Source organism: Tympanuchus pallidicinctus, unplaced genomic scaffold, assembly GCF_026119805.1.
Source record: "Tympanuchus pallidicinctus isolate F22 unplaced genomic scaffold, pur_lepc_1.0 scaffold1, whole genome shotgun sequence".
NCBI classification, from domain to species: domain Eukaryota; kingdom Metazoa; phylum Chordata; class Aves; order Galliformes; family Phasianidae; genus Tympanuchus; species Tympanuchus pallidicinctus.
The window spans coordinates 40101148-40128640 of record NW_026294618.1 but is presented as its reverse complement, the minus strand read 5'-3'; the positions used below and the strand labels follow the sequence as shown (position 1 = coordinate 40128640).

At 33.4% G+C, this 27493-nt stretch overlaps 1 protein-coding gene across 4 annotated transcripts in view; it reads right to left on the bottom strand.

Annotated features, from left to right (window-relative positions):
- The window catches only part of GRIK2 (glutamate ionotropic receptor kainate type subunit 2), a 352850-nt gene that overhangs the window by 227616 nt on the left and 97741 nt on the right, over positions 1-27493 (bottom strand). For all 4 annotated transcript variants that reach the window (XM_052685593.1, XM_052685429.1, XM_052685664.1 and 1 more), the window contains 2 exons: positions 12534-12701; positions 8780-9037 (listed from right to left, as the gene is read on the bottom strand). In XM_052685593.1, the coding sequence (XP_052541553.1) occupies positions 8780-9037; positions 12534-12701 (426 nt within the window). The remainder of the gene's footprint in view (positions 1-8779; positions 9038-12533; positions 12702-27493) is intronic.

Here is a 27493-nt window from a genome sequence, read left to right as displayed (position 1 = left end):
AAACATAATCACTATGGCTCTTTGTACCAAATTTAGAGCTGAATATTTTAGTAAGATTTTTCTAACTTGCATTTAAAGCTTTAGAGAATAATCATAATGCTGTATGTGTGTGTGTGTGTGTGTGTGTGTGTGTGTATACTTCCTATTAACTTATATTCTTACCAGGAAAATGTACTACATTACCAGTACTGTATCAGTAAAAAGAAAAAAAGTATATGGTAACCAACTTCAGTAGCATTTTGGCCAAAGCAAATTCTATTTAACAAATCCTCTGTCAAGAAATATAGGTCTCCTATTTAGAAAAACTTGACCTGAAAATTTAGAAATTAGATTTATTAGGGTAAACAAGGATGCACAAATAAATCATTGTGCTATTAGTATTTGACAGAATGAACTCTGGAGGTTTCCTTGGATGACAAAATTCCCTTCCGGCAAAAGAGTTTAGATGTATAGGCGTTCTTTTATCATCAAACTACCTGTATGTACTTACCATTTTACTTTGTGATCTACCACCTTGAATCTTCTCCACAAGAACTCTTGTGTAAGTCTTGTGTAATTCTTGTCTAAGTGACCCTAAACTACACTGATGTATTTTCCTATACGTTGCATTCCAAGCTTCACCATTCACACACATGGTCTTTCAGTGTAACACACATAAAGAATGTAAAATGTTTCCAGACCGTTTATTAATAATTCAAATTGGTTTTTGTTGTTGTTGTTGTTGTTGCAGTTTCAGAGTTAGCTTACTTTCAAGAGAAAACATTTTTCAAAAGTTTTTTTTTTTTTTTATGAAACCATGTCAGTAGCTGAAGAATAATTTTCAGTTTAACTAGGTAATTCAGTTGCTCTAGATGTAAAAATCATTGAAAAAGAAGACCAAGGATCTGACTCCAGTAGTCAGATATCCATTGGGATACTCTCTGTATATTACTTAATTTTTTGTGTCTTAGTATCCATTTTACTTTAGTGCTCTTTCATCAAGAAGTACAAGTACAATAAAATAATCTTCTTTATCCTTTTCCTTAAATAAAATAAGCTAAGCACTTAAGAGCATGTATGTTTGTACATATGTTTTATAGTTAGTTTCAAACAGCTGATCCCAGTTCAAATTGTTTCCAAGAAAGGGAAAAAAAAAAAAAAAAAAAGAAGGAAAAAAAAAAGCAAAAAATCTCTTCACATAAAGACGTTAGAGCACCACAGTGAAAAAGGCCTATAACACCTCCCACACACTTTCACTGGAGGGATCAAAGCAAATGTTCAAGTTCAGAATAGACTTTAAGATCATGGAATTGTCTTGGTCACCCAAAGAAGATGAAGAAAATTTTTTAATACTCTCAGAGTACTTATCTGCAGCACACAGCAATTTAAGGAAAAAAAGAAATCCTTCACGCACTTTAATATAATCAAAAGCAATAATATAATTGAAAACCAGCCTGTAAACTGTTGACAGACTTTTAGATTAGATTTGTCTTTTTTTTTTTTTTTTTTTTTACTGTCCAGCAACATGTGACATTTCCTTATGCATGCGGTTCTATTATTTATTATAAGACTGATTTAAAATATCACTGTAGTTCAGTTTTGTGGTTGTCAAATGAACATGTTCTGAAGGATTTAGCAATAGATGACAGCAATGACAATTAACAATCCAGGGCAATTCAAAAGAATTCTTGTAATACTGGAAAGTATGATTTCTCAAGTGGCTGACATCTATGAGTAGTGTGGTTTAATGAGGGTAAAAAGCATAAAGAGATCTACTGCAGTCAAAGGACAAAAGTCTTTTGTCAGAGCTGTCAGAATCAATGTAAAAAGCAGCAGGAGAATAAGTTTAGCCATTTCCAGCAAAACTTAAAAAGAAATAATATCTCCTGTAAATCTGGAGAGGCTTGGCAGAAGAAAAAGCATGCATGAACACTCTAAGCTGGACATTACAGGTAAGTACATTTATTCTTGAAGACTACAGCAGATAATTTTTTGCTACAGAAATTGAGAAGAGTGCAAGAGAGAAAAACAATCTGGGAACAAAACTAGGATGTACGAAGGTAGGGTTATCGACCTGAGACTGATTAAGAGCAATTGAGCAAGGGCTTGATACCATAGGTGCATTTCACAGTGTTCCACCAACCAAAGACAAAATGTGTTAATAGTGATGTAGGAGTTTGGTTAAATTTGGGGAAATCAGAGTTGCTTTTTTTTTTTTTTTTTTTTAAATTAAGTCACATGTAAAACATGAGATTATATCTCCATTTTCCTGTTTTCATTTTTAGATAAATTGTTCTGCCTTTCACATTTTTTTTTCCATTTGAAAATAGAGAGAGTAAAATGTAGCAGAATTCAAGGAGGAAAGAAACAATAATTCTGATCATACATACCCTAGCCAGCTCTCTATAAAATGTAAATACTTATGTTTATTCAAACCTACAAATAATTGGAGTACATTCATTGACATCCCAATGATTACTGGAAATACAGCCTTCTTCTGTTAATTAGGCTTAAAGAAAAATTCTTTAAAGTGCTTAATATTAGTTTTCTTTTATATTGAGGCAAATAATTTATCTTGTTCCAGTAAGTTCAAATTCAATTCTTGGCAAAAGAACAAGGAGTCTCTGGTACATGTTTCCCTGAAAGACAAGCTGAACTCATGCATTATGTTTAACTTGATGATATTTAATTTTCCTTTCAAATAATTAATTTAAATCTCCAAGGAATTGTCCTCAAAGAATAATGCAGGTCCATTTGTCAAAAAGAATAAGAGTATTAAAATTCTTTCTTTTTAGATAACTAGATTAAGTAGTTCTTAACTTCCAAAATACTTTGAAAGTGAAATACTAACTTCACAAAATCCTCTTTACATCGGATATTTTCATGTAGCATCATGAAAAATATTTTTGAGCTTTATCAAATAATAATACAAGAAATTTCTTAGAAAAAGAATATACTACATCAACTACATCTAAATACCATAGTCAGGTTTAACACAGAATTACTAATTAAATGTTTACATGAAATTACTGTGCACAGCACATGAAACACTCTGTATTGAAAAGATACTAAGCAATATGTAAACAGTCTAGAAAAATCTCTTCATGCTCCAAAATCAGATAAAAATATTAGCAATTTTGCAGCCCTACCAAACCTGATTTTTTTTATTTAAGGACTAAAAAGAACTTATCCTCAAAGAGAAGTTTCTGTAAAACTGGGGATGTCTTTATCCAAATGCATTCCCTCTCTGATTCAGTGACAGAGCAGATGTGGAACAGAATTGCATGCAACTCCAGCTGATATGCATAAGAAGCCTGAAGACTCCTTTGTTTCCCTCATTTAGATATTCATTCAATTCACTCCATTAAAAACATCAAAAAATGATTACTGATTGATAATGCTCAAATTGAAATGCACAGAAATATTTACTTTTAACATGCTGTGACAAGCTATCCTATCCCACTCTGAATCTTTGATAAGTTTCATATACAAGTCTATTTATTTCCAGGGAGGATACCCACCCAGACTGTCAAATACAGCCAGGTGAATTCTGCATCTGCTTCAATGAGCTAGAACAAATGCAATCTAAAATTGCACAAAAGAGTATAAATACATAAAAGACCATCTAGATACTGTTTTTGTATTACAGACAGCTAATATTAATCCAATTTGAGGAAAAAAATATCAATGCAATAAGTTAATAGCAATACAGTATCTCTAAACATTCCTTTAATAGAAGTATGAGATAGCATCAGCTTTACACAAGTCAGAGAAAGTGGTAGTGTTGGGACTAGTCATGATAGTGACTCATGGTTACTTGTCATTTTTGTTTTGTTCTGTCTAGCAAAGGCAGTAAGAGAAAATAGCCACTTAGGAAAAAAAATAAAAAAACAACCAATCCTGGAGATGAAGATTCCACAGTCTTACAAGGATAGATTTTATTCTAACCTAAATGTTTCTAGATAAATCATTTCTTATAAAAATGTCAATGTCTCTATAACTATGCCATGAAAAACATTATAGGATTATTATTGTGTGGTTTTTCCTTTGCAAGACCTTCTATTTACCAGATTAAACCTAATCCCTTTTAGTTTTTTCTAACACATAATATATTCATAAGCTTCTAATCTGATAAACCTTCATCTTTCTTCAGACAAAACTATTAAGAAAAATTAACACAATTTTTGCTTTCTCAAGTATTGCAACTTGTGAGCTTACTGCCTGCACATGTAATTTTTATGTTCAATAGAATGTGTACCCTGTAAATGTCCTTTCAATTTTGCTATAAAATCATAACCAATCTACAACATTTAGTTTTATTGTTCTTCTCTCTTTGCATCCATGTAGCAGGGATGCATGAGGATACTATTTCTCTAATATGCATAGAAGTAAGCAACTTAGAACAGTGTGACTTTCTGAAACCTGTATATCTACTGCAATTTCCTTACCTAAAACATAAGTTGACCTGTCAAAGGAGGAAATTTTATATTATTTAATATTTATAAAGTTAAATAGAGAATTACTCATCACCTTGAGACCTTTAAAGTATATTAATGTAAGCACTGCAGCATTTACCATGGACAGAAATTCATGGGGCAGGCCTATAAAATAAAGAAATCTCACTGTATCCTACCCATTTTTAAGTAGATTCCAAGTAATTACTAGGAACAGAAGGATGAACCTAAGGAACCAGGACAAATGCACTTCAAAGCTTGGATAAATGTCTAACATGGAATAAATCTAAGTTTTTCTAACTTTTCCAGACTACAGAACTTCACCACCTATCACCCATGACTTCTCAAAATGAAATAACTAAGACACCTAAAATTACATCTTTTCTAAGTGTTTAATAAGTCTCTTGCTTGGGTGATTTGAAAACTCAGGACATTTGTCAACTTTTGGTTTGTTTTATTCAATTTCAATATTATTTAAGAAGCTGTCAATGAATGTTCCTCTCTTTAGACTTCAACTGACTTAGCAGAAATTCCAGTTTTAATGACATTCACTTTTTTAAAATTCAATATATTTTCTCATTTATTAAAAAGAAAATAAGTCCACAAAAATAAAAGATCATTTTCCATTCCCAAGCAGTTCTTCACCATCAGAAATATCAGAAGAATCTCCCACACACATGCATTCAGTATTTTAAATGTTAAATATTTCAGTATACATTCTAAGAATTTGCAGCCTTTCTAAGAATATAAGAACTGTGTCCTTCTGTACTCCTCTTTCCTGTAAACATGTAATGAGGAATATTTTTTGAGATGAAACCTTTGCCTTTTGTTAGTTTTGTTACTTGATTCTAAGGTAAGGAAGTAAGAAAAAAATCCTCCACTTTATATTTCAGTCATTCATTTGGATTTTGATCCACAGAAATTACACGGCTGGTCTCTGCAAATGTCTCCTATCGTAATGTGGATCACTGTGCTGCCTAGTTTCATTCAACACATCTCTCCCTATTTCTGCATATTATCTGTTCTTGTACAAACTTTACCCTTGTATATAAAGTTTACAACCATGAAATACATTCTACCGCATGCCTACAATGTCATTTTGTAGGTTAGTTATTATGTATCTCCAAGATTAAAGTCTTGTTTCCTACATTTAGGTAAAATGCACTGTCATTATATTGGATGTCAAGTTTTCAGTCCAGCATTCTCATTTTCTTTCTTCTTTCTCATTCTGCTAAGAACAGGCACACATGTTTTTACAAAGAACAGCTTTTCACATAAATTACGGGTTACTCAACTCATTTACATAAAAACAAAGATACAAGCAACCTTTTTCAGGCCATTTCACTATGTATCCTTGCTTTTTTATCTGTCTGATCTTTAAAGTTTCTTAAGCATATAATACTTACATAAAAATTTTCTTCCTGATCTCAAAGATTTACTTTGAACCCGTTGCAAAATTCTTTCCTTAATCTTTTAACAATGTCACCCACTTTCCATCACCATGTACCCACTTTCTGCAAGACATTCAATTTCATTATAAATTTGCAATAATTGGAAATTGATAGTATGGAAAAAAACATCCTCAAGATATAGCACATCATAAGATTCCCCACATAAGATGTGGGAAATATAGAAATAAGGTAATGTGAATTTTTATGCTGGTCCCAAGAAGGAAATAATTTTATTTACAAATCAGTGCTACTAATATATTACTCTAAAAAATATCAACAAAATTGCATCCTTTTCCTTCATTTGATTTAAAGCACTGCATTCAACATTGAAGACCATCAGAAAACATTTTCATTTCTGAAGCCATTTTTCAGGCTTTTAGTTTGGCTTCTGTTCATAGATGCAACAGATTTTTGGTGTTTATACGCATTCACTCAAGACCAAAACAAATGTTAATTAAGAAAAAATCTCAAAACTCTGTTTACATCAACTTGATCTGCATAAAGCATTAGTTGCCAGTACAAGTGCCAGTATAATTTAAAGGTCCCAGCATCTAACCATTCGTGTATAGTTTGCTTTGGAATACTTTCGGATGTACAGACTTATTTAGAATTTATCTGCCCTATTTTTCTTAGAACAGATTGCAATATGCACTTGAAATTTTGATATTTTGAAGAAGATACTTTGCCATTTTGAGATCAATTAAAACTATTAGGTCATGCAGCAGGTGAACATACTGTCATTTTCCCCCTTTTCTCTCCTAAAGACAATTGACTGTAGCAAACCAGTAAACTGAAAGGACTTAATTAGTATCCAGGGACAGTTTAGTGGTATTTAATTAACTATAAATTACTCTAAGGGAAAAAAAAAAAAAAAAATCCTAACTGATCTCTGGTTAATTCCTGACAGATCTTTAAGGAAAATTCTAGTTGAAAGGAACATATTTTGCAGTTTAGAATGATCACAGGAAGCAATACTTGTCTTCAGACTAGCAATATATATATATATGTAATATATATATAAATATATATATATATATACATTTTCAAGAGCCTGATTTCAATTTTTAGTTTGTACAACAGATGGACTAAATGAAAAATGTCTCATAAGAGTTAAGATGAAGGGAAAAAGGAAGACATAGAAGGAAGCAGAACATAGATACTGTTTGAAGCAAAAAAAAAAAAAAAGTGCAGAGATTCACAGGAAAAGGAGACAAACTATTTTTCCCTGAAAGAACAGACTCAGCTAACCAACTTTCACCATGCCCTAAGATAGTACCAGGCCAGTACGTCTTTCATAATATTAACACCTTTGCCCATCCTCTGAGCATTTTTGTTTTTATTATCCTATCCTTGTTGTAACAGACTGAATCTTTTCTTACTGAATCTTTACCGAGAAGTAACATTCTTACTAATTATTACTTCACCACATTTGTAGAGTCTTGACTGTTACTCTTTACTCTGTATTCAACCTGACTTTTACTCTCTCTAGTGTTACTGATTATATCACTTTAGAAGCATCTCTGTTCCCAGTTTCAAAAGGACGCAACCTCCATTCTTTCCTGTGCCAAGTTATCCTGTTTTCTACGTTACAGGATCCTGAACACTGGAAGCAGGTCTCCTTCAAAAGCCATTCTGGATATTTCAAAATTAGTCTATGAATGACTTAAATAAAAAATATTTCAAATTTATGTAAATAAAAATTTATAACCACTTAACTAAATCACAAATTACTTTTCCACTATTCACTTGATTAAGAATTGAATATTCCTTTTTACTTCCAGTCCTATTTCAAAGCAAGAGTTAAAAAACAAAATAAAATTAAATTAAAAATTAAAAATGAAGTAGATTATTTTTTCCTGTAAGCCTGTAATGCTAAACTTGAAACCAGAAGTTTGATTGTGTCTTTGGTAACATCAGCCAAACTTCTAGAAAGACAGCCTCCGAATTCCACTGATGTGTTCTTGTTTTCCATCTCTGTTTCCTCCTCACTATTTACTAGCTGTTGAATCATCAACATCATCAAAAACCTTCTTTTTCACAGAATTATGAGAAGGGTTTGTCAGAGTCAGTTTAAAAACGATGGAAGAAACTGTTAACACTTCCACAATATTAAATCTCTCATCTGGCTAAATTACTTCCTTGTATCCCCCATTGCAGACAGATTTTCCTCTTACCAGCTGGTAGTTCTAACCTCCAGCAGACAAGCCTCAAATTGGACAAGTTTTTTGAAATTTCAAACCAAATACCATTGCCAGAGCAAACCAGTGGTTTTAGAGTGAGGTTAAAGGAATGGTATCAAATTGGGGAATTTCTGATGGAAATTCGGGAGTTCATTTTTAAATGATGTGAATCATCTGCAAAACAAGCATCCACATTTCCTCTGCTTTCAACTCATAGGAGCCAAAACCAGAGCTCCTTCTGTGACTCTCTGAAAATGCAGTTACCAAAATTCCAAACAAATATGGCAACTATTTTCTAACTTAGCTAATATGCCAAGAGCAGCACTAAAATGTAGCTGTCCTATTTGACCAGCCAATCCATTACATCTTTCAAGTTATCATCTTTTTCTTCAGAAACTGAGTTTTAAATAAAATCAGAAGACCTAGCTGTTAGCAACCGTGAAGATACTGAGGAAAATGCAGATAGAGCGTGACAGATTTATTGACAGTTGCAATCTCAAATACAAACAATTCAGCAAGTGAAGGATAATTATGAGAATACTTATGCTAACAAATCTGCGTTATTTGTTACACTCTACCTTGCCAATGGAATTTCTTGTAATTAAGCTTTCTTAAAATAAAGCTGTAACAGTACTGACACCCCTCATTCTTCTTGTATGCATGAATATATATTCATAGAATCATATCTGCACCTAGTTGCATGATTTAGTCTTACCAGTGCTGTCATCATAAACAACAGTAACCGTTTTCCACTTGAAGAACTGCACAAGGTCAAGGATGGCACGGCTGAGTGATGAGAAGTCTGGATAGAGGCTGACATAGAAGGAGTCCTTGTTGTCTGACACCTGATGTTTCCAGCGGGTCTGGATATGTGGAACACCCAAAGCATTGCAGATTGATTGTACAGCATTAGCTGAGGAGCTATGGGATGGTCCGAAGATGGCAGCTACCCCAAGAGATAGCTGATCGCAGGCTGAAGAGAAGACAGAAGTCTGTCAATGATGAGAGGAAAGAAGGCAGTGTGCCAGAACGTATTGCACAATTCATATCAAATAAAAGGTTCTCCATGAAATATAACTTTACTTCTGAGAAAACTCCTTTCTTCTGTAACACACAGATTTCAACTTCTGAATACATTTCTAAGCTTTCACTGTGAGCTGATGAATAGCAACACTTCACTTCTAAATAGTGCTCATCTACATTTAATAAATACTTCTATGTCAGTGGAAGTCACAAAGGCCAGCAATTGTGTATAATTGTTTATCTTGTTTATTTCCTACAGTATGCTCCAGCATTATCTTGCAGAAGATGAGTTGGCACATTGCAGAAAAAAGCCAGAAAAATTAAGCAATACTGGAGACTAGTTTCTCAGTCCATGCCCTGCTCCTGTTCATATCACTGCTATAGACATAACTTTTATGAGCACACGGTTCTGAAACTCAACAGATTCTGCCTTTCTAAGGAAACATCTTATTTGGTAGAGAGAAGTAAGGGAAAGTGTCTCCATAATCCAATATGAATGTATTTATATGAGGCTAGATTACTTAGTATTTTTACACCATCGTCGTTGTCCCTCACAACTAAGGAAACAAGCAGTAGAAACACATTTTACTACATTATTTTTCCTCAATAAGTTGAAATTAATTTTTTCAGTTGTGCCATGTCTGTCCTTTTCAGCACAATTAAAAATACTACAAGTCTTCGAGAAATCATGCTGGCACACCTTTTTATTCTTGCAGAGCATCAATGGTTTAAATGAACTTCTCATATACACACAAGATCTCCACTGTATTACTAAGCATAGGATTAAAGCCTAAATGACTAGCCTGACAAAAAAACATTTATGCTAATATTGCCCTTCCTAAGAGTAATCAACAAGCTTTATGCAAATGTCAGTAAATGGGATCACTAACAACAGCAATAGCTACCAGATGGCTTTTCAATGGGCTTTTCTTTTTTTTTTTTTTTTCTGTTTCTGTGATTTGAATAATGCAATGCTTTCACATGTGATTTAATACAACTCTATCAGATGCATACCAATTTTTGTAGTGCACTGAAGGATATTTTGTTTGCACTCACATTACTCTTCATTGAAACAGTATCTTGGAAATATCATCTTGCTTTCAGGTTGCTCTTTCATACAGTAATTTTAAAATCCCATTGATATTTAGTTTGTATTCAGCTTAAAAAAGTATTTGTTAGTAAGAGGTTTTAACAGGCTGTTTTTTGATGCAGCACCTGCCTGGTCACTAGTGGATAAAATCGTTAACCACAGAATGAGTTAAATGTTTCAATCTCACAGTTAAAACTCTGCTTTGGAGTCATCATAATAAAATGAACCATTTTAGGCTAGCCTTTAGCCTTCGATTCTGGACTAAAGTACCTCTCAGCATCAATGGTTGGCTGTGAATTGATGAAGTAAAAAGCTATGAGTACTAAAAAATTACACAGATTTTGATACAGCATGACTAGTTAAAAATAAAGATTTGCATTCTCATGCAAGATGCAAACAGGAACACTAAATATATCCAATCAATTACATTTTGTAATTCTAGCATCAGCTATTCCATTCTATCAATAGTTAGCAATAGTAAGGTTAGCTTGCAATCTCCAAGCAACCCCTAAGTAAGGTCTAGAAGTAGAGTTGTCATCTCAGAAGATTGTTAAAAAATTAAAATTTCAGAATAGATTTCTTCACTTTTTATTAATTCAGGTATGAGGACAAATTATTAAATTAAATTTCACAAGGCAGAATGCATTCAAATCAGATAGAAGATGGGGACAGAATTAAGGATTTGTTTACTATTGGCTGAGATGGAAAGAGCAGCCTCTCAGAACATTCTTTATCTCATCAGAATAACTATTCAAAAAAACCATTAAAGAAATAGCATACTTCCTTTCTCACTCTCTGCTACAAATAAATTATTTTGCTAGGCATAAATATTTAGTCTATAATATTTTTCATGTATCAAAGCACCTCAGAAGAATTTAAATGCTTATTTCCATACAGAGAGACTGTCTATTCTCATATCTAGCAACAACAGCCTTATACTAAAACCGTTAATTTGAGAAATAAACAATTAGAAAGATAAACTTGACATGTTGCAAATAAAAGGCAAAAATATTTATCATTTCAAAATTGATTTTTAATCAGGATTGTATTCCATTATAAAGATGTACTTCGTATACATCTGCACTGACATAGCAGCTTTTCCCTAGCTAGCATTTCTAATGTAGCATCAGAAGTTTTCATTTTACTTAGCAAAAAAATCTCTTCTTGTTTTTCAGTTAGAGTAACACGTTGAGGATCAGATCTCTGTGAAGATTTAAGGTCCAAATCTCTCATAACAAATACAAGTTTACCTTTTCTTGTTAAGGATTCATATGAATCAATCGTATAAACATTCATATGAAATTTGCTTTTCAATAAAAAAATCTACCATTAAACCCTGTGTAATACCATGCAAAATTTAAGTTCTGTCACAAAGTTTTGGGCTTTCAATCAAAAAAGGACATATAGGAGTTACTGGGTTTTCAACTTTCTACAAAAAGGCAGTGATGCAGTATAACTCCTATGTGGCATCATCGTGTTTTAGACCAGAATGTAAAGCAATAGCTCATAACTTCAATTGTTTGTGAGAATCAAAGATATGAAAGTTTAGGAAAAACTGTTCATAATATTTTATAATCTTGAAAATCATCTGAACTGATGCTTTTACATTTATCTGGTAACAACAATCTTAAACAAAGGCTTAATTTTCAAGCTTATTTTTATGCTTTGTTCTCATCAGATAAGCAAAATTACAACTACTTGCTCTCTTTCACAACACAAGCCTGATAAAATATGCCAGTCACACATATGCTAAAGACATTTTTGAAGATGCACTTAAAGTGATAGAACACCTAAAATTGAATTGGAGCCTTGGTAAATATCTGAGAATGAGATTTTAGCCATGAAGCCATAAAAAAATTCACATTCAGATTTTGAGCACCTTAATGAATGAGAGGGTTTTGTAGACTTTCCTCCAGTAATGTTGGAAATGTGCCTGATGGCATACATACTTGACTACACCACTGAAGTCTTAGCCTTTTCCAAGATCATTGCAAGTTGGAAGCACTTAGCATTTCCCAAGGGAAAAAAAAAAAAGGATGGGGGAAATGTTTTCTGACACCAGAAGTTCTACTCTCAAAAACACCCTAATCACAAAACTCAAGAAAAAGAAATTTCAGATTTCAAATGTTTAAAGAAATAGATTTTGGACAGGGTAGTGGGAACATAGTTGACATAATGTAATTTTCGAGCAGTTACCATTATAGCTTTCAAGGGGCAATATTTAAAACACTTCTTTAATGTCAGCTACAACCTTGTACAATGTTACTGCATATCTTTATAGACAGACCTTTTTCAGGTAGTTAGAGCACACGAGTTTTAGCTGCTAATTAAAGAAATAAAATACACAAAAAGTTACCTTTTTTGGATGCTTCGAAACTGTCATAGAGATTTATCTTTTGGGTGTCATATGTTAATGTAGTGTTTGGCAGAAGAGTTCTGTTTCTGTTGATTGTGTTCACAGCAAATCTGAAGGCTAATTCTTCTGCTCCCATTGGACCAGATTCCACACACTCAAAAATACCTCCTGGTGGTGAGGGAGAGAAAGAAAAAAGAAAGAAAGGAAAAACAAAAAACACTAGTAAGCCAAAATGGCATAAAAGAACAATTTCATTATTATTTTGGAAAAAATTCCTCTAGCCTATATATTGGATATAGATATTCTTAACCTAATAAATCTGATATCGTGCAATTAGTATAAAATAGCCCATGATTTCAGTGATATTTGGGTCAAACAATAACCCAACAGCAGTATGTATTAATCAAACTTACCTTAAAGAAAATAAGTTGAGTGTTTTTGCTGTTGTTGTTGTTTGGGTATTTTGTATGTTTTTTTTTGTTTTTATTTTAAAGACATCCTCTTTACTAGTACAAATAAAAACACTATAAGAATATAAAATAATCACATTATTTAGAAGTGTAGGGACAAAGAACATGTAATTATTATTTTACATACTTAAACCTGAAAAACTGCATTCATAACTTCTAGATCACAGGTACATAAAAGGCAAGATTTCTGGAGTCTTGTTTTTTACTGGTCTATGCATTATATAGTATCATGAAAAAGATAAGAAAGTGGAAAGTTCATTGGAAATGCAATTCACAAAGAAGAATATTAGCAGGACATCTCAGATTGTGTCAAGAAGATTTATACACATTTTAGCCTGACTGTGTACCTGAACATATGTATATACATTGAGCAGAGGTTCAAACTATACTCATCTGCACTGAGCTCAATGAACATGCTAAGCTTAATTTCAACAGATAGAGGATTCAACTACAGTCCGCGTAAAGCTCAATCACATGTAGAAAGCATCCCCAAATGGACGGCCAGAGTAGGACATGCCTAAAAGGACAGGCGATTTCTAGAACTGCCTTAATCTTATATGAACCAAACAAGATTGTTGTATATCAGTCCTTCTCATCTTGTAATAAGATATCACTGCCCATGAAATATAAATTAACATATAAGTTGCAATAATAATTTATTCTTTGTTCTCAAAGAATAAGATGTCAACAAAAGTAATCTGAAAGTATGTTCTTCCCAAGGCATAGAATGCCTAAAAAAAATAAAGGTCAGCATCACTACTGCCCTTTCTATTCTTTTGTTAATAGTATCTGTGAATAACAGTAACTAGGACGAGACAGGGATTACATCACTGCAAGAAATGTTTTTCATTTATTTTCTCCTAATGTGTACGCATTCATTTTGAAACTTATGTGGCTACCTGGCTTTGTATTATCTAAAAAAAATCTTAATCCTGGTTTCTCGGAAAGAAACTCTCAGCATCAAAGTACGTAGGAACTGAAACCAAACTTTGCAAACAACCAAACAACCTACATTTGGAAATAATGTGTATTATGTCATTAACTCCTTCCCTCACACATTATTAAACACAAAATGGCCTTTCAGATTTCTAACCTTTTGATTCGTCCAGCCTGTTTCTCAACAGAATATGGAGAACAGGTGTTAATTTTTTTATTTTTTTTTTTTTCCCAGCACATGAATCTTTAAGTTCCTCATGAGTGCCCTAGGGACAGATGCTCGACAAGTATTATCCACTGAAATTAGACTTGTCAAATAACTATTTTAAAACTAGCATTTATAGGAGAGGCAAACATTTAAGAACAATCCAGATATAGCAAGGAATGATTCAACTGATTAAACATATAAGAATATAGATAATAGATAGACAATATTAACAGTAATTTGAAGCTAAAAAGAAAAGGCAAATATGAACTTAGTACATTTTAAAACTGAAAAATTAACCATATTTGTTTAAACAATAATATGCCATTAACATGAGAGGCAATCTGTTTTTTGAATTTAATAAATTATTCGGGAGAATGTAATCTGGTAGAAAAGATTTTTCGCTGTTTATGGCTTATAGTGTCTAAATATTATAAATCAAGCTATGATATTTAAAAAAAAAAAATGTTGCAGAAAGTTAAAAAATAGTGGATGTGTGTTTAATATAGCTATTAAGACACAAGAAAAATTGCAAAAAGTTACCATAAATATAATCAGAATTAAGACAGATTTTATAGATTTTCTTAGAGACTTGGAAAACACTTGTTCAAAGAAATTCTGAATAAATAATATCACACAGTAAAAAAATATGATATACTAAGCAACAAAGGATTTACAAAGAGAAATATGCAATACAGTGTACCTTTCTTCTCTCTGTAATTTTTACACTAGAATCACAGAATAGCTTAGGATGTAAAGAACCTTCAAGATCAAGTCCAACTATCCCAACTCTCAACAAAACAGGACAAACAGTATTTTTGATGGCCATTGCCCTCCTTAATTGCTTAGTTTCTAATCCCTATGACAAGCACAAGGTCACACTTGACTCATGAGTGGTGTCATCCACTCTGTAATTTGAAACATTCCACTCAGAAAAGGGTCTCCAAGCTTCCTACCTGAATTTTTGCTAGCCTCGTGATATTCACTACATCTTTCACATTCTGTGGCTGCAGCTGAAAGCAAGAGCACCTTCTGCCTTACTTCAACAGCTAAACTAAGCACTGCTGGGCATGCATCACAGAAGACTTGTTTCTTTGCTCCTCCCAGGGCACCTGCCACTGGTTGCCAGCAACCAGAACCTCTTGGGCTGGGCAGACTTTGGTCTGAACCATGACATCCTGGCTTGGCTACACATCACAGTTTCCCTGGAGAAACATGCTGCAGCTCTAGGACCAGCACCGGGGAGAAAGGGGTCTCCATTTCAAGAGAATTCAGATTTGCCTGTGCAAAGTCATGACCCCGAATCTGAGAAGTGCTTGGGCTGGAACTGGACCAGAGAATGGCTGAGAGCTTTGCCACTGACAAGTGCCCTGCAGCAAAAAGCACATGACACTTCAGCAAAACAGAGCCATGGAATACAAGTTTTATGCTCATTTTTTTTCCATTGAAAGATTTTCTTCCTTAATTTATATTTGCCTGAAACTCAATACAATCTTGTTTTTTTATTCTTGTATTTTTCATTCTCCTCATCTCAAAGTCTCGAGATAGGGGACACTTTGTCAAAGATGCAACCAGGATATCTAAAATAAAGATGGTTTTGTCTTCCCATATTCATGTAATTCTTAATGGGATTGATAGTCTATCACATAAAAAGACAATTTTATGAAAATGCCAAGGCCCCTAACTTCTGTAAGTGGCAACAGCATGTATAATTTCCCATGTGCTCCACTAAGTGTTTTCTTCTCTCATTCACATGTTTTCTGTCTTCATGATAAATGCACCCCCTCAAAGGTGGCAACACATGGTCTGTCTTCATCAAGGTAAATTTCCATTCCTAAGGAAAACAGGTAGAAAGAACAATCTGTTTCTGTCGTGCTATGATTAGAGTATTTTCCTGGGAGGAAGGAAAATATAGCTTGTGGTTACTACTTTTTAACATTTTATGCTAGATGGATGTTGAATTAAAAATAAGAATCTTAGAATATAATTATGCCATATACTTGTTTTCTATCAGTTTCTAACTTAAACAATGTCAAACTTACAATTCAGTTTCAGGGTATTTCTATGTCTGCTGAAGCAGTGAGGAATTAATATCACATAATTTAATACTTTGGATGCTGAAAGAATTAGGTTCAATCTTGATCTGTGCACTAAAAGCATTGAATCATTATGTTCTTAAAATGCACCATGTCCTACTAATACACAAAATGGCTGAGAATGCCAAGCTCCCCTGTACTAACTAGAAGCTGCTAACTTTGACCAACTTAATACTGCATTCAGGGCATCACAGTTTTTAATTAATCTACTTGAATTTTGTGTACAACTATGAAGTTGCACACTTACATAGAGCAGAAATTTAGGCAGAGACACATCTACATTCTAAATTTCAGAATGTAGTCATAAAATAACAACTTCTTGTTCTCCAGACAAGAGTTCCGTTAAGTATATGTGGAAGTCTATGCATGTATATTTTCAGTATGCTCAGCAGAGACCCAAGTATGTATGAGCTCTGGCATTGATAGAAATGGGAACATTCAATAAAGTGCTTCCTCTGTTGTTGCATGAGATACACTTGAAACCTAATACATAATCATCAGCTGCCTTGGTCTTACTCCTCTGTTCTCATTTTTATTACTGAATATGTAAACAGTAGCAATAAACGCTGAATATTTTTAAATAAAATATTGTATATAAAGTACATCTACTGGCTTAATACTGGGAAATAAATCAGAAATAACACTAGATCTTTTTTTTTTTTTTTAAAAAAAAAAAAAGGGAAAGCAAATGAATATAAAGGATTGTCTTTGCACTTTTTGTACTTCAGCTATACTTTATTGTAGAAGAGAACTTGTTTCTCAAATCAGTTATAGTGTACTGAGTCATGCTGCTCCCTCCCAAGAAATCTTTTTCCTCTATTTCCAATGGACCTTGTATTCAGGATAGCCTTATTAGTAATCAAACTGAGGAATGCTTTGCATTGTCCTCAGATAAGCAGACAGGAGAGTCATAAATCCTGCCATTGACATGTGGAGAGTCAGCCAAGCCAATGCCTATCTCTGCCTAACAGCTTGGAAAAAAAAAAAAAATGGTGTTGGGGTTAGTCTTATAATAATAACCTATCCTAGAGGTAACATGAATTTTTTTTTGCTACCTCACAGCACAGAGAAAATTTTAAAGAAGTAGTTTAGCATTTAGTAGTTTAGCACCATATGTTATGTCTTCATTTATAGTGCTAGTGATATAAGATCTCTGACCTATGACAAAAAGTGTAGGGAATACAGCATCAAATAACTACAGCTCAACCTCTAGCTCAAAGTTTTACTGACTGTGCACAGTAGGTGATAACTGTATAGATGAATATTTTCACTGTCACAATTACCACTTTGTAAAAGTTTACAAGACTCTGGTGGTGACCAAGAACTGATGAATCACAGCGATGAGAACAGTTTCAGATAGACCAGTAGAAGCCAGATGTGCAAAAACCACTGTGTAACAATATTTAAATACTGTATATTTTGCAGTGATTTCCAGGATAATTAAGGTCTCCTGAATCCTGATATACTTAAACTACTTTTACTGAATCTGAAATTCATTAGAGTTCTTCATTGCAGTTATCATCACTAACAAAAATAAAAAATAAAAACACATTTATATGATCAATTATTTTTAAAAGAACCAATAAGAAAAATGCAGTCTTCAGTGTAATACTGAAGCAGCAACAGTTTCTTCAAAAATAGTTAAAATTTTTGGAAAAAAGTTATAGTAGCATTTTATCAAAAAGGACAAACTACGTATTGCTGAAATTAGTATAAGTAACATAACTATAATTATCTTTCAGAGAAAAAGTCTAAAACTGTTTTTTAAAAAGCTATACAAAGCAAAACAAACAAACAAAGATGACTGACATTTTCAGTTTACAAATCATATTGGTTTTCTGACTTTGAAATCATTTTGCTGAAATAGAAATGGCCAGATGAAAAAAATACATCAATGTGGACGTTTTAGCAAAGATTACAAAAATAACTAAAAAATTTATGCAGCAAAACTATTTAAAAAAAAATAGCAAATATGGCTGATATAGAATAAAAGAATTTATCCTTTGTATCACACTATCACACTCCCAAGTTTGTTTCAATAAAAATGAATGCTGCTTAATTACTGAGGCTACAGGCTATTTTAGTCTGTTCCTTCTGAAAAATTGAACATTTAAATATACAACATAAGACCACTCTACCTCAGGTCATACTCTGACAAATTAATTGAAATGAAGCTTGTTGACAAGCTAATTTTCTGAATTCATATCACTGAAAGTGTATCAGCTATGTACAGAGTTGTATAGTTTTACTGGTTTGACATCAGGAATTTACTAAGATAGTTTTCATATATGAAATCAGGAGAGACTAGTTTAAACCTGAACTCACGCTAGTACAACATCATTGACATTAATGAAGTTATGGAAACAGCGTTTATTATAATTTATGTTTTACCTTGCATGAGGATATAAGATGAAGTTTCTTTTCTTAATATAAAAACATCTTGATAAATACCTGTTTTAACAGCTATAATTTATGTATATTATATTTATTTCATTGCTACAAGAACACAAATTCACACACTTCTACAGACAGACAACCTCTTAGTTAAGACGTTATTAAAAGTAATATCAGTCACATCATAGTGAGCAGTTATTAGGAAAGATTGAGGCAAAAAACGTTTAAATATTTCAGCCTCCTTCTCCTTGTCTGTTGCTACCAGCCTGCCTCTGTTGCTTACTAGAGAGGATATGCCCTCCTGGATTTTCCTCTTCTGGTTGAAGTACTTGTAGAAGCTTTTCTTGTTCTTTGTGGCATCCCTTCGTGGCCACATTCAGTTCAAGTTCAGCCTTGGCCTTTCTGACTCCATCCCTACACAGCCTAACAGTTTCCCTATACTCTTCCCACAGTACCTGTCCCTGTTTCCACTACCAGTGTATTTTCTTCTTGCTCTTCAGTTTGACCACCAAGTCCCAGTTCATCCACACCAAATTCTTGCCTTTCTTTCCTGACTTGCTACACCTGAGGATGGAGAGCTCTTAGAATCATAGAATCACCAAGGTTGGAAAAGACCTAAAAGATCATCCAGTCCAATCTTGCACCCTGAAGAAAGCTTCCTTAAAGATCTGCCAACTCTTCTGCACACTTGTGTCCAGAACAGCTTCCCAGGATGATTTCTGGACTGACTCACTGAAGAGCTGGAAGTTAGCCTTTCCTGAAGTTTAGCTCCTTAATTTTACTCTTTGCTTGTCTCATATCCCTCTAGAGCAAGAACTCAACCATAGCGTCGTCACTATAGCCCAGGTAGCCTCCAATCCTGATGTCACCAATCAGTTCATTCATATTTATGAGCTACAGGTCCAAGTATCGCATTCCCTCCTGGTGGGGCCATCAATTACTCGACTCAGGAAGTTACACTCAGTGCATTCCAGGAGTGCTCTAGATTGCCTATAGCTTGCCATACTACTTTTCTGGCAGATGTCTGGATAGTTGAAATCCCCCAGCAGGACAAGCGTTTGTGATCGCAACACCTCCTGCAGTTTGAGGTAGAAGACCTCATCGATGGATGGATCTCTGATGGATCCAGCGACATATCACTGACATGGTGTGGACAAAAGCCGGGGGTATGGCAGTTGCTGTGCTGAAGTAATTGATCAAGGTCTCTGACTGAAGGAATTTTCACTGGAATCAAGTGTGTTGCAATCAAGGCTGCTGTAATCAAGGCCATAATGATAATTCTGTCTCATATTCTGTGGAAGAGGGAAGTAGGACCAAGAATTTCTGTGGGCTATTGCTGTATACACTGATTTCATGGACTAGAAATTTATCTGAAAAATAAATTCCCATCCAATACAGACGCAATGAACATCTTAATAGTGCAGTGGAGGCACAAGTATTAAAAAAAATATATCAGTAAAGTGCTCTGCAATGAGACATGAACTACATTAAGGATGGAATCAATATTTGAAGGAAAAATCATAGAATCCAGCAAACCTTGTTGTACAAACATATAGATTTTTTAGTTATACATCAAAAGATTACTTAATCAAAAGATATTTTAATATTGTATTATATTGATATTGTATGGTACCGGCAGCTCTAAGATATGTTTCTCCTAAAAAGATTTGAATTATCTGGATTTAAGACAAATAGAACTATATATTTTGATTGTAAAATATTTGAGGAGATAAATATTCAGTCAATGTTGGATTTATATTGTTCATTTAATGTTAAATTATACCACAAAGAAAGTTTCTATTGTAATTTTTAAGCATGAGGCGATAAGAGATAAGGAAGGAGGAAACAATAAGCCTGGAACCAAAGTTGCTTAAAGATTTTTAAAAGGAAATACAAAGACATTAAAATGACTATAAGTATCTTTACAATTATATTTTAAAAACAAGTTCATGCATTCCAGCATTAAGTGTGATGTGAAAAACAACATGCCAGAAACTTGCCTTTCATCAGTGCAGTTACTACATATGCTTTGAAAGTTATCAACAAAATTGACTAGACTGGATATGTAGCATACATACATAAAACACTGCTTCTGATACCTTTTCTATTTATAAATATTACTCATTTCAGTCAGAATATCAATTGAGCATGACTACAGACAACATGCAAAGAAAAATCTAAATGCATTTATCTACAGTGTTAGAATACACTATCCATAAGTTTTCTTCCCCCTATTAAGGATATGCATTAGCTTCTTTTGATACAGTAAACAATTTATTACATAATACAATTGATAATCTGAATGGAATTGTAATATTCACGTAATATTTAGATTCCCATGACTAGAGGTAGCAAAAGGAAACAAAACACTAAAAGGAATGTGATAATGAGAATGGACTCATTCTAATAAAATGATCTTTCCAATACTTTAGCTAATAAAATGTTTTGAACTGTATTAAACAACATACTTCTGCTTAATTCCACTATCGGAATTCCACATAATATTCATCTTTCGTTGAAGAAAAGTTACCCTGTGTACCGAAATTTTCAGTCTACAGAAAGTAAGAATAAGTTACCACAGCTACTCTGCTAAGAGTGATGCTCAGTCCACAATTTGAAGATTTGGTTTTTATCCAATGACTGTCCCATAGAAAATGCTTAAATAAAAGTGAAAGCCAGACTCAGGTCTCAGGTTTCCTTCCCATTACAGTCTAAGTCACCAGCTTCAAATTTGCTTCCCTATTTATTCCTAAATTTCATTTCACAGTAATAGTGCACTCACTGAAATACTTTTATATTGTTTTCTGTTGGCACTTTCTGATCAAATAATTTTGAATACACCTTCAGTATCAAGTATGTGGCATGCAGCAGTACTGTAAGAGTCAATTCCCAGTCATCCAGTTACCCAATTGCCTGCATTTCCCAAAATCTAGAAACACTAAAACGAGCACTACAAAATCCAGCAGATGAGAATTATCTAATATGCATTACAATTTTAACTGAAGTTAATTAATGAAAGGTTAGCATAATTTTCAAAATATCCAACACTTAGTTTTTGAATTCCACTTTGTTTTTCTTTTGTAATGTTAAATGTTCAGGAGTTTATACATATTTAAGTGATTTAGGAAAGTTCAAAACCTGTATTTTCCTACTTTTCTTCCTTTTCTCAAGGTTTTCAGATAGAATGCCTCAGAAACTTGAAACAATATATTACTTAACTTGAAAAACGGAGAAGAGCATGAAATAATCAGGAGACTCACTCTCTTAATTAATTATTGAGAACCATTAAATATATACTGTTGATCATTAGGTTAATGAAATAGCATTTAGAATATTGCTGTGGAGAAAGATGCTACGGCTGTCTGACTGAGGTGCCCATATTGCTTAGATTTAGTGAAGTACTTTTATTCCCGCAAACATTTCAGGGAAAAAAAAAAGGAGAATTGTAGTATTTTTGCTGCACATAGGTCATGATCTCCAAAGAAGGAAAAAATATTTTTAGACAACTTTAATTTTTTCATTTAAGTGCTTCCTGAAAAAATAAAGGGAACAAGTAGTGTATCTGCTTGTATAGCAGGGACTGGAACAATGTGGCTTTGTTTTCTAAGGGCTGTATATAGAAATTATGAAATAATTTTCTTTTTCTGGACATGACAATGAAGTTGCTTTTTCTTTCTCAGTAGTTATATTTTATGAAATTATTTTCAAATTTTCATATGTTGCATGAAATTTTTCTGCCATGTTATAATACCTTAATTGCAACAGTTTATTGTTTCTATTAGTCTTTAATGTTAATAAAAGATAACCCTTCCTCTATAATGCTTGAAATATTTAACCTCCTTTCTAAATGGTTTCTGACATTTTCAAATCACTACTGCAGAAATGCAGTGAAATAGCAAGAAAACATAAAAAGACATGAAAGTATTTAAAATCAATCTTCAAAATCACACTTATGAAAAAGTTTTAAATGTGACAAATAAACACTTTTGACTTTTAAATGTAACAATGATTCACTTCAGTACTTCTGTTTCCAAGAATGTTTAAATTAGAGTGTTTCTTAGAAAATAAGTCATTATGTTTTCATCTTCGCAATCTCACCAAAATCATTTTTGTCACAAATATCACTACTCTGTTTAAAATATGGCATGCACTGGTACAGAATTATGATTTAAATGCTTAGAAGCTATTTTCTGAAGACTACTATGAATATTATATGGAAAATCTTTACTATTGCTGTCTCTAATGTACCAGCTGCTTGGATTGTATACTGCTAATGTTTCCACAGTTTCTCAATGATTTGTTTTTGTAATCTTCAACTAGATGAAGGAAAAAAAAAGACAAAAAGTGAGTACAGCAACAAGCAAGCTATGAACAAAAAAGTACTCAAGTAATAGCTGCTGCTGTTGAAAATTCCAAGTAATAAAAAGTAATGGAATATATAGCAAGATTGTTGAGTGCTACCGTGGGTAAGAGAGAAAGTTAAATAAAACCAAGAAAGCTTATCTTTCAAAAACTATTAGGATGCATCTGCTTCTAGACTGAGTAAATGTATGTATAAAGTTTAAAAATATCTTGCTCAGATTTCTTTAGCCCATTTATTCCATAAATTCTACCAATATTGAAACATACTGAAACATACTACTTCTATAAGATAATCCAAGATAAATTATGTATATCAGTATGGCATATAAGCAGAAATTGAAACATTGTTCCTGGAATAAATGAAATGTACAATATCAATTCCATAAATAACAAGAAATATAATTATAGAAAAAAGCCTCCTGCAAACTTCTCCATGCTATTTTCTTCTAAACATTACTCTAAAGATATGCAGATTTTTGCTACAGATTCATATTTCTAAAGCCATTCAGTTAGTACCATAAGCACCAGTAAAAAGAAAATTATTGCATATGAAAGTCAAGAGGCTCAGAAACTGATAATTTATGACCATTTCATGCAGAGAACAGATTATAGCAGGATCTCAAAGTAAACAAGCAAAAATATTTAATGAGGCACAAGAGGGTCTGTTTTAACATAATACATTTCAGGGATACTGATTCACTTCTCCACTGATAAAAACAGAGGTGTTTATTCACAGCCTTTAGAAATATTATCAGAGAGACTGGATGGAAAACGTTGCACTTGATCTGAAGCACAGACACATGAACACTTCATACTCCTCTTTGCACTACATATGACTTCAGTTTCTTTCTCTTAATAATTACACAGTTTTATTTTCCACAACATATGACGTGTTTTTATCTTTCAAAAATGTACACTTAACTTTAAAGATTCATGTCTAGCTCATATGAAGTCCCAGTGTTCTCCCTAAAAATTCTGAGCCAGGGGGTTAGTTGTGTTGTACTGTTTTTATTATTGTACTTTTGTTTTGATAAATTACCACATCAGAATCTTAAGTTTATTTGCAATTACTGCTTTAAATTTAAGCTGTAGAGAGTTAATTTTGGGGAGAACAGTGACATTCAGAGGTCTGAAAGTAGTCACCTATTGCTTTGCCAGAGAGCCTAGTATCTCAGACCTACTATACCCATCTGGCAAACACATCAAATAACTCATTGGACATGTCACCATTTTTGTAAACATTTCTGGAAGCAGTATGTCTCAACAGCATCTACACTGTGGGAGTTGAACATTTTTCTCTGAGATGAACTCAATGTCACCTACTCTTAAGCTTTTGTCCGTTTGATTTTTTTTTTAATTATTATTTGTATTTTTTTTAATAAAGTAAATGTCTCTTTCAAATCAGTTATTGGAAACAGCCTTAAGATTAGATGAACTTTATTCTGAAGGAGGTCAGAAGACTTCCCTACTGTTCCTTGTTAAATATAAAAAAATCCACACTCTTACATACATGCCTGATTTCCTGCAGGTGACAATTATCATCTACTGTTCACTAAGAAAAATTAAAATGTTATTTAACCAGTTCTGATGATGATGATACACAAAACTGCATGCAAGGTGCTATTTACTAGTTTCAGGTACACCAATTTGCACCTACTGCCAAAAAGAGAAATTACACAGGTAATACAGAATTTGTGCAAAATTCATCCTACTAGGAAACTGTCAAAGCTATTCTAACAGTTTCTACTATAATCAAAAAGAAAGGCATGTGCAGAGATTTATTTAAATATGGGTAGACTGACTAGTTCTTGGCAAGTGCCCTTTGCCTTCCTGCTTGTTATTGAGGGAGTTCAGATAATACGAATTAAAGCTCATTCTTAAAGCCTCTTTTCTACTTGTTCTCTGCATGTTTGCACCCACACAAGATGATGTGAGAAATGCACACAAGCAGGTAACATACTATGAAATCCTACTGTGATAATCTTCTGAAACAATGCAGTTATATATGCATAATTAATTTCATACTTACACTACAGCATGTTTACTTCTTACTGTTTACTATGAGTCTTTTTTATCAAATTGCTTTTTAACAAAGACTTTTTTTAATATACAACCTAATACACTTTTATGGTTGGTTTATTGTGATTTAATTACTTAATGTTAACTGTGCTTTGAATCAGTGCTTTATTGTGTTCCCCCAATAAACAAAAAAGTTATTTCATGTACTGATTTTCCTAAATATGCTCACAGATTACAGCTTATTATGCTCAGAAAGTAGAAGAGATTTCTTTAGAACCGACTTAAGCAGAAGCACTGGAGAGAAAAACAGGTTTTCTAATCCTCCACACTGATGTATACAAACATCATAAGCATGCATGCCTTCATACTTAAATTCAAATCTATAGTAAGTCAGACCTGTAGAAAGTTTAGGACACTGTTTAGGATACAGTGACAAGTTAGTTGAAATGCTACTCATGCCATGGGAACAATGAAGCATGACACTTTGTCTTTTAAATCTGGCAACAAATTTAGTGGAAAATTAAGAAAGATTAATTTATTCAGTTTGCAGAAAGGTGGCATTATGGATACATTAATTAAACACGTATATGTGGGAGGTTAAACTCCTGTTTTATTTACATGTATATTTAGCTGTTTCCTAAATTTATTTGGCACCTTGGATACGCATTCACTTGCAGTTTTCATTCCTGAAAATCTATACTGACCATCCTCCCAAACCTGTCTTTGAAGAAATTTCTTTTAAAATATTTTCTTTCACCTAAATGCTAAAATGAAATTACGTACATCTTTTGCCTATGCTAGCTTGTTACTAAAATATTTAGACCAAAGTGGATAATTATGTATCCACTTTTCAAAAAGAATTTAATCTCTGATTAAGATTCCCCTTCAAGCCTACTAGTTGTTTTTGTTCTGTTTTGATTTGATGCTGCTTTCTTCTACAACTTAAGGAAAGCAACACAAGTTCAGATTTCTCATTAATAAGAGGGGAATTTTAAGGATTAACTGTCATCTTTCTGAGTTTTTACACCTTTGAATAACAACCTATTTCCAAAATTTGTACAGCTTAAGTCAAATCCTATCTTCCATCAGTTCTATGATGTAACTTTTCATTAGACATTGTTCAATATCTCTGCTCTTCTCAGGTCTATTTTTCCAAACCAGCAGGCTAATGAAGTGCAATAATTTAAGTCTAAACATGGGAAAGCACTATCACTCATGCTAGAGAGCAGATGTGCAGGCAGCATACTGCAAAAATCATGCAGAAATGCATAACAAAAAAATACAGATTTGAGTTGGTCACACAAGCTTAGAAGAGGCCAAATCCAATTCTCATTTCTGCAACCCATTTCTAGATCTTCAGAAGCAACTAAACTGCATTGCTTGAAATTTATGGATACTTCAGAAGCAACAAATGATTTAAATAATTCTAAATGTAGTTGAACTCAATTTTTCTGAATAATTCATTCTGAATAGTTCAGCTCTGAGATCTTGTATTCCAGGCTAGAAGTTACTTGTTCTTTTTCTCTTGAATGACTTTAGCAAATGACAAGCAATTCTAATCGGAAAGGATGTGATGCAAATAATTTTCACACTGTCCCTTACAGATGCTAATGTGGATAATCACTGTTGATAGACTTAAAGAATCCTTCAAATATAAAATACTTGATTCAGTCTCATTTAATGATTTGGCTACTGCTGAACAGCGCTTGCACAGAATCCAGGCTGTCTCTACTTTTCATTTCACTGCCCCAGCGAGCAGGCTGAGGGATGGAAAAAGTTGAGAGGGGCACAGCTGGGATAGTTTACCAAACTGACCCAAAGGGTATACCAGAGCACCTAAAATTATGTTCAGCATTAAAACTGAGGGAAGTTTTTCCTAAGTAGTCATTACTCAGAGACTGAATAAACATCAGTCAGCTAATTTGTTTGCATCATTTGTGTTTTTTTTCCTTTTTTTTTCTTGATTTTTTTTTTTCCCACCATGTACTGAACTGTCTTTAACTTCACAGAATTACAGAATATCAGGGGTTGGAAAGGATCTGAAAAGATCATCTAGTCCAGTTGTCTATCCCTCTGCTGGAGCAAGAACACCTAGTTCGGGTCACACAGGAAAGTGTCCAGGTGTGCTTTTAATGTCTCCAGAAAAGGAGACCCCACAACCTCTCTGGGTAGCCTGTTCCACTGTTCTATTACTCTCATCATAAAGTTTTTTCTCATATTTATGTGAAATCTCCTATGTTCCAGCTTGCCCCCATTGCCCTGTGTCTTATCATTGGATGTCACTGAGAAGAGCCTGACTCCATCCTCACGACACTCACTCTTTACATATTTATAAACATTGATGAGGACACCCCTCAGTCCCCTTCAAACTAAAGGTACTCAGTTTCCTCAGCCGTTCCTTGTAAGGGAGATGCTCCACTGCCTTAATCATTTTTATGGCTCTTGACCTATGAGACACTTTTTCTTGCTATTGCCCTC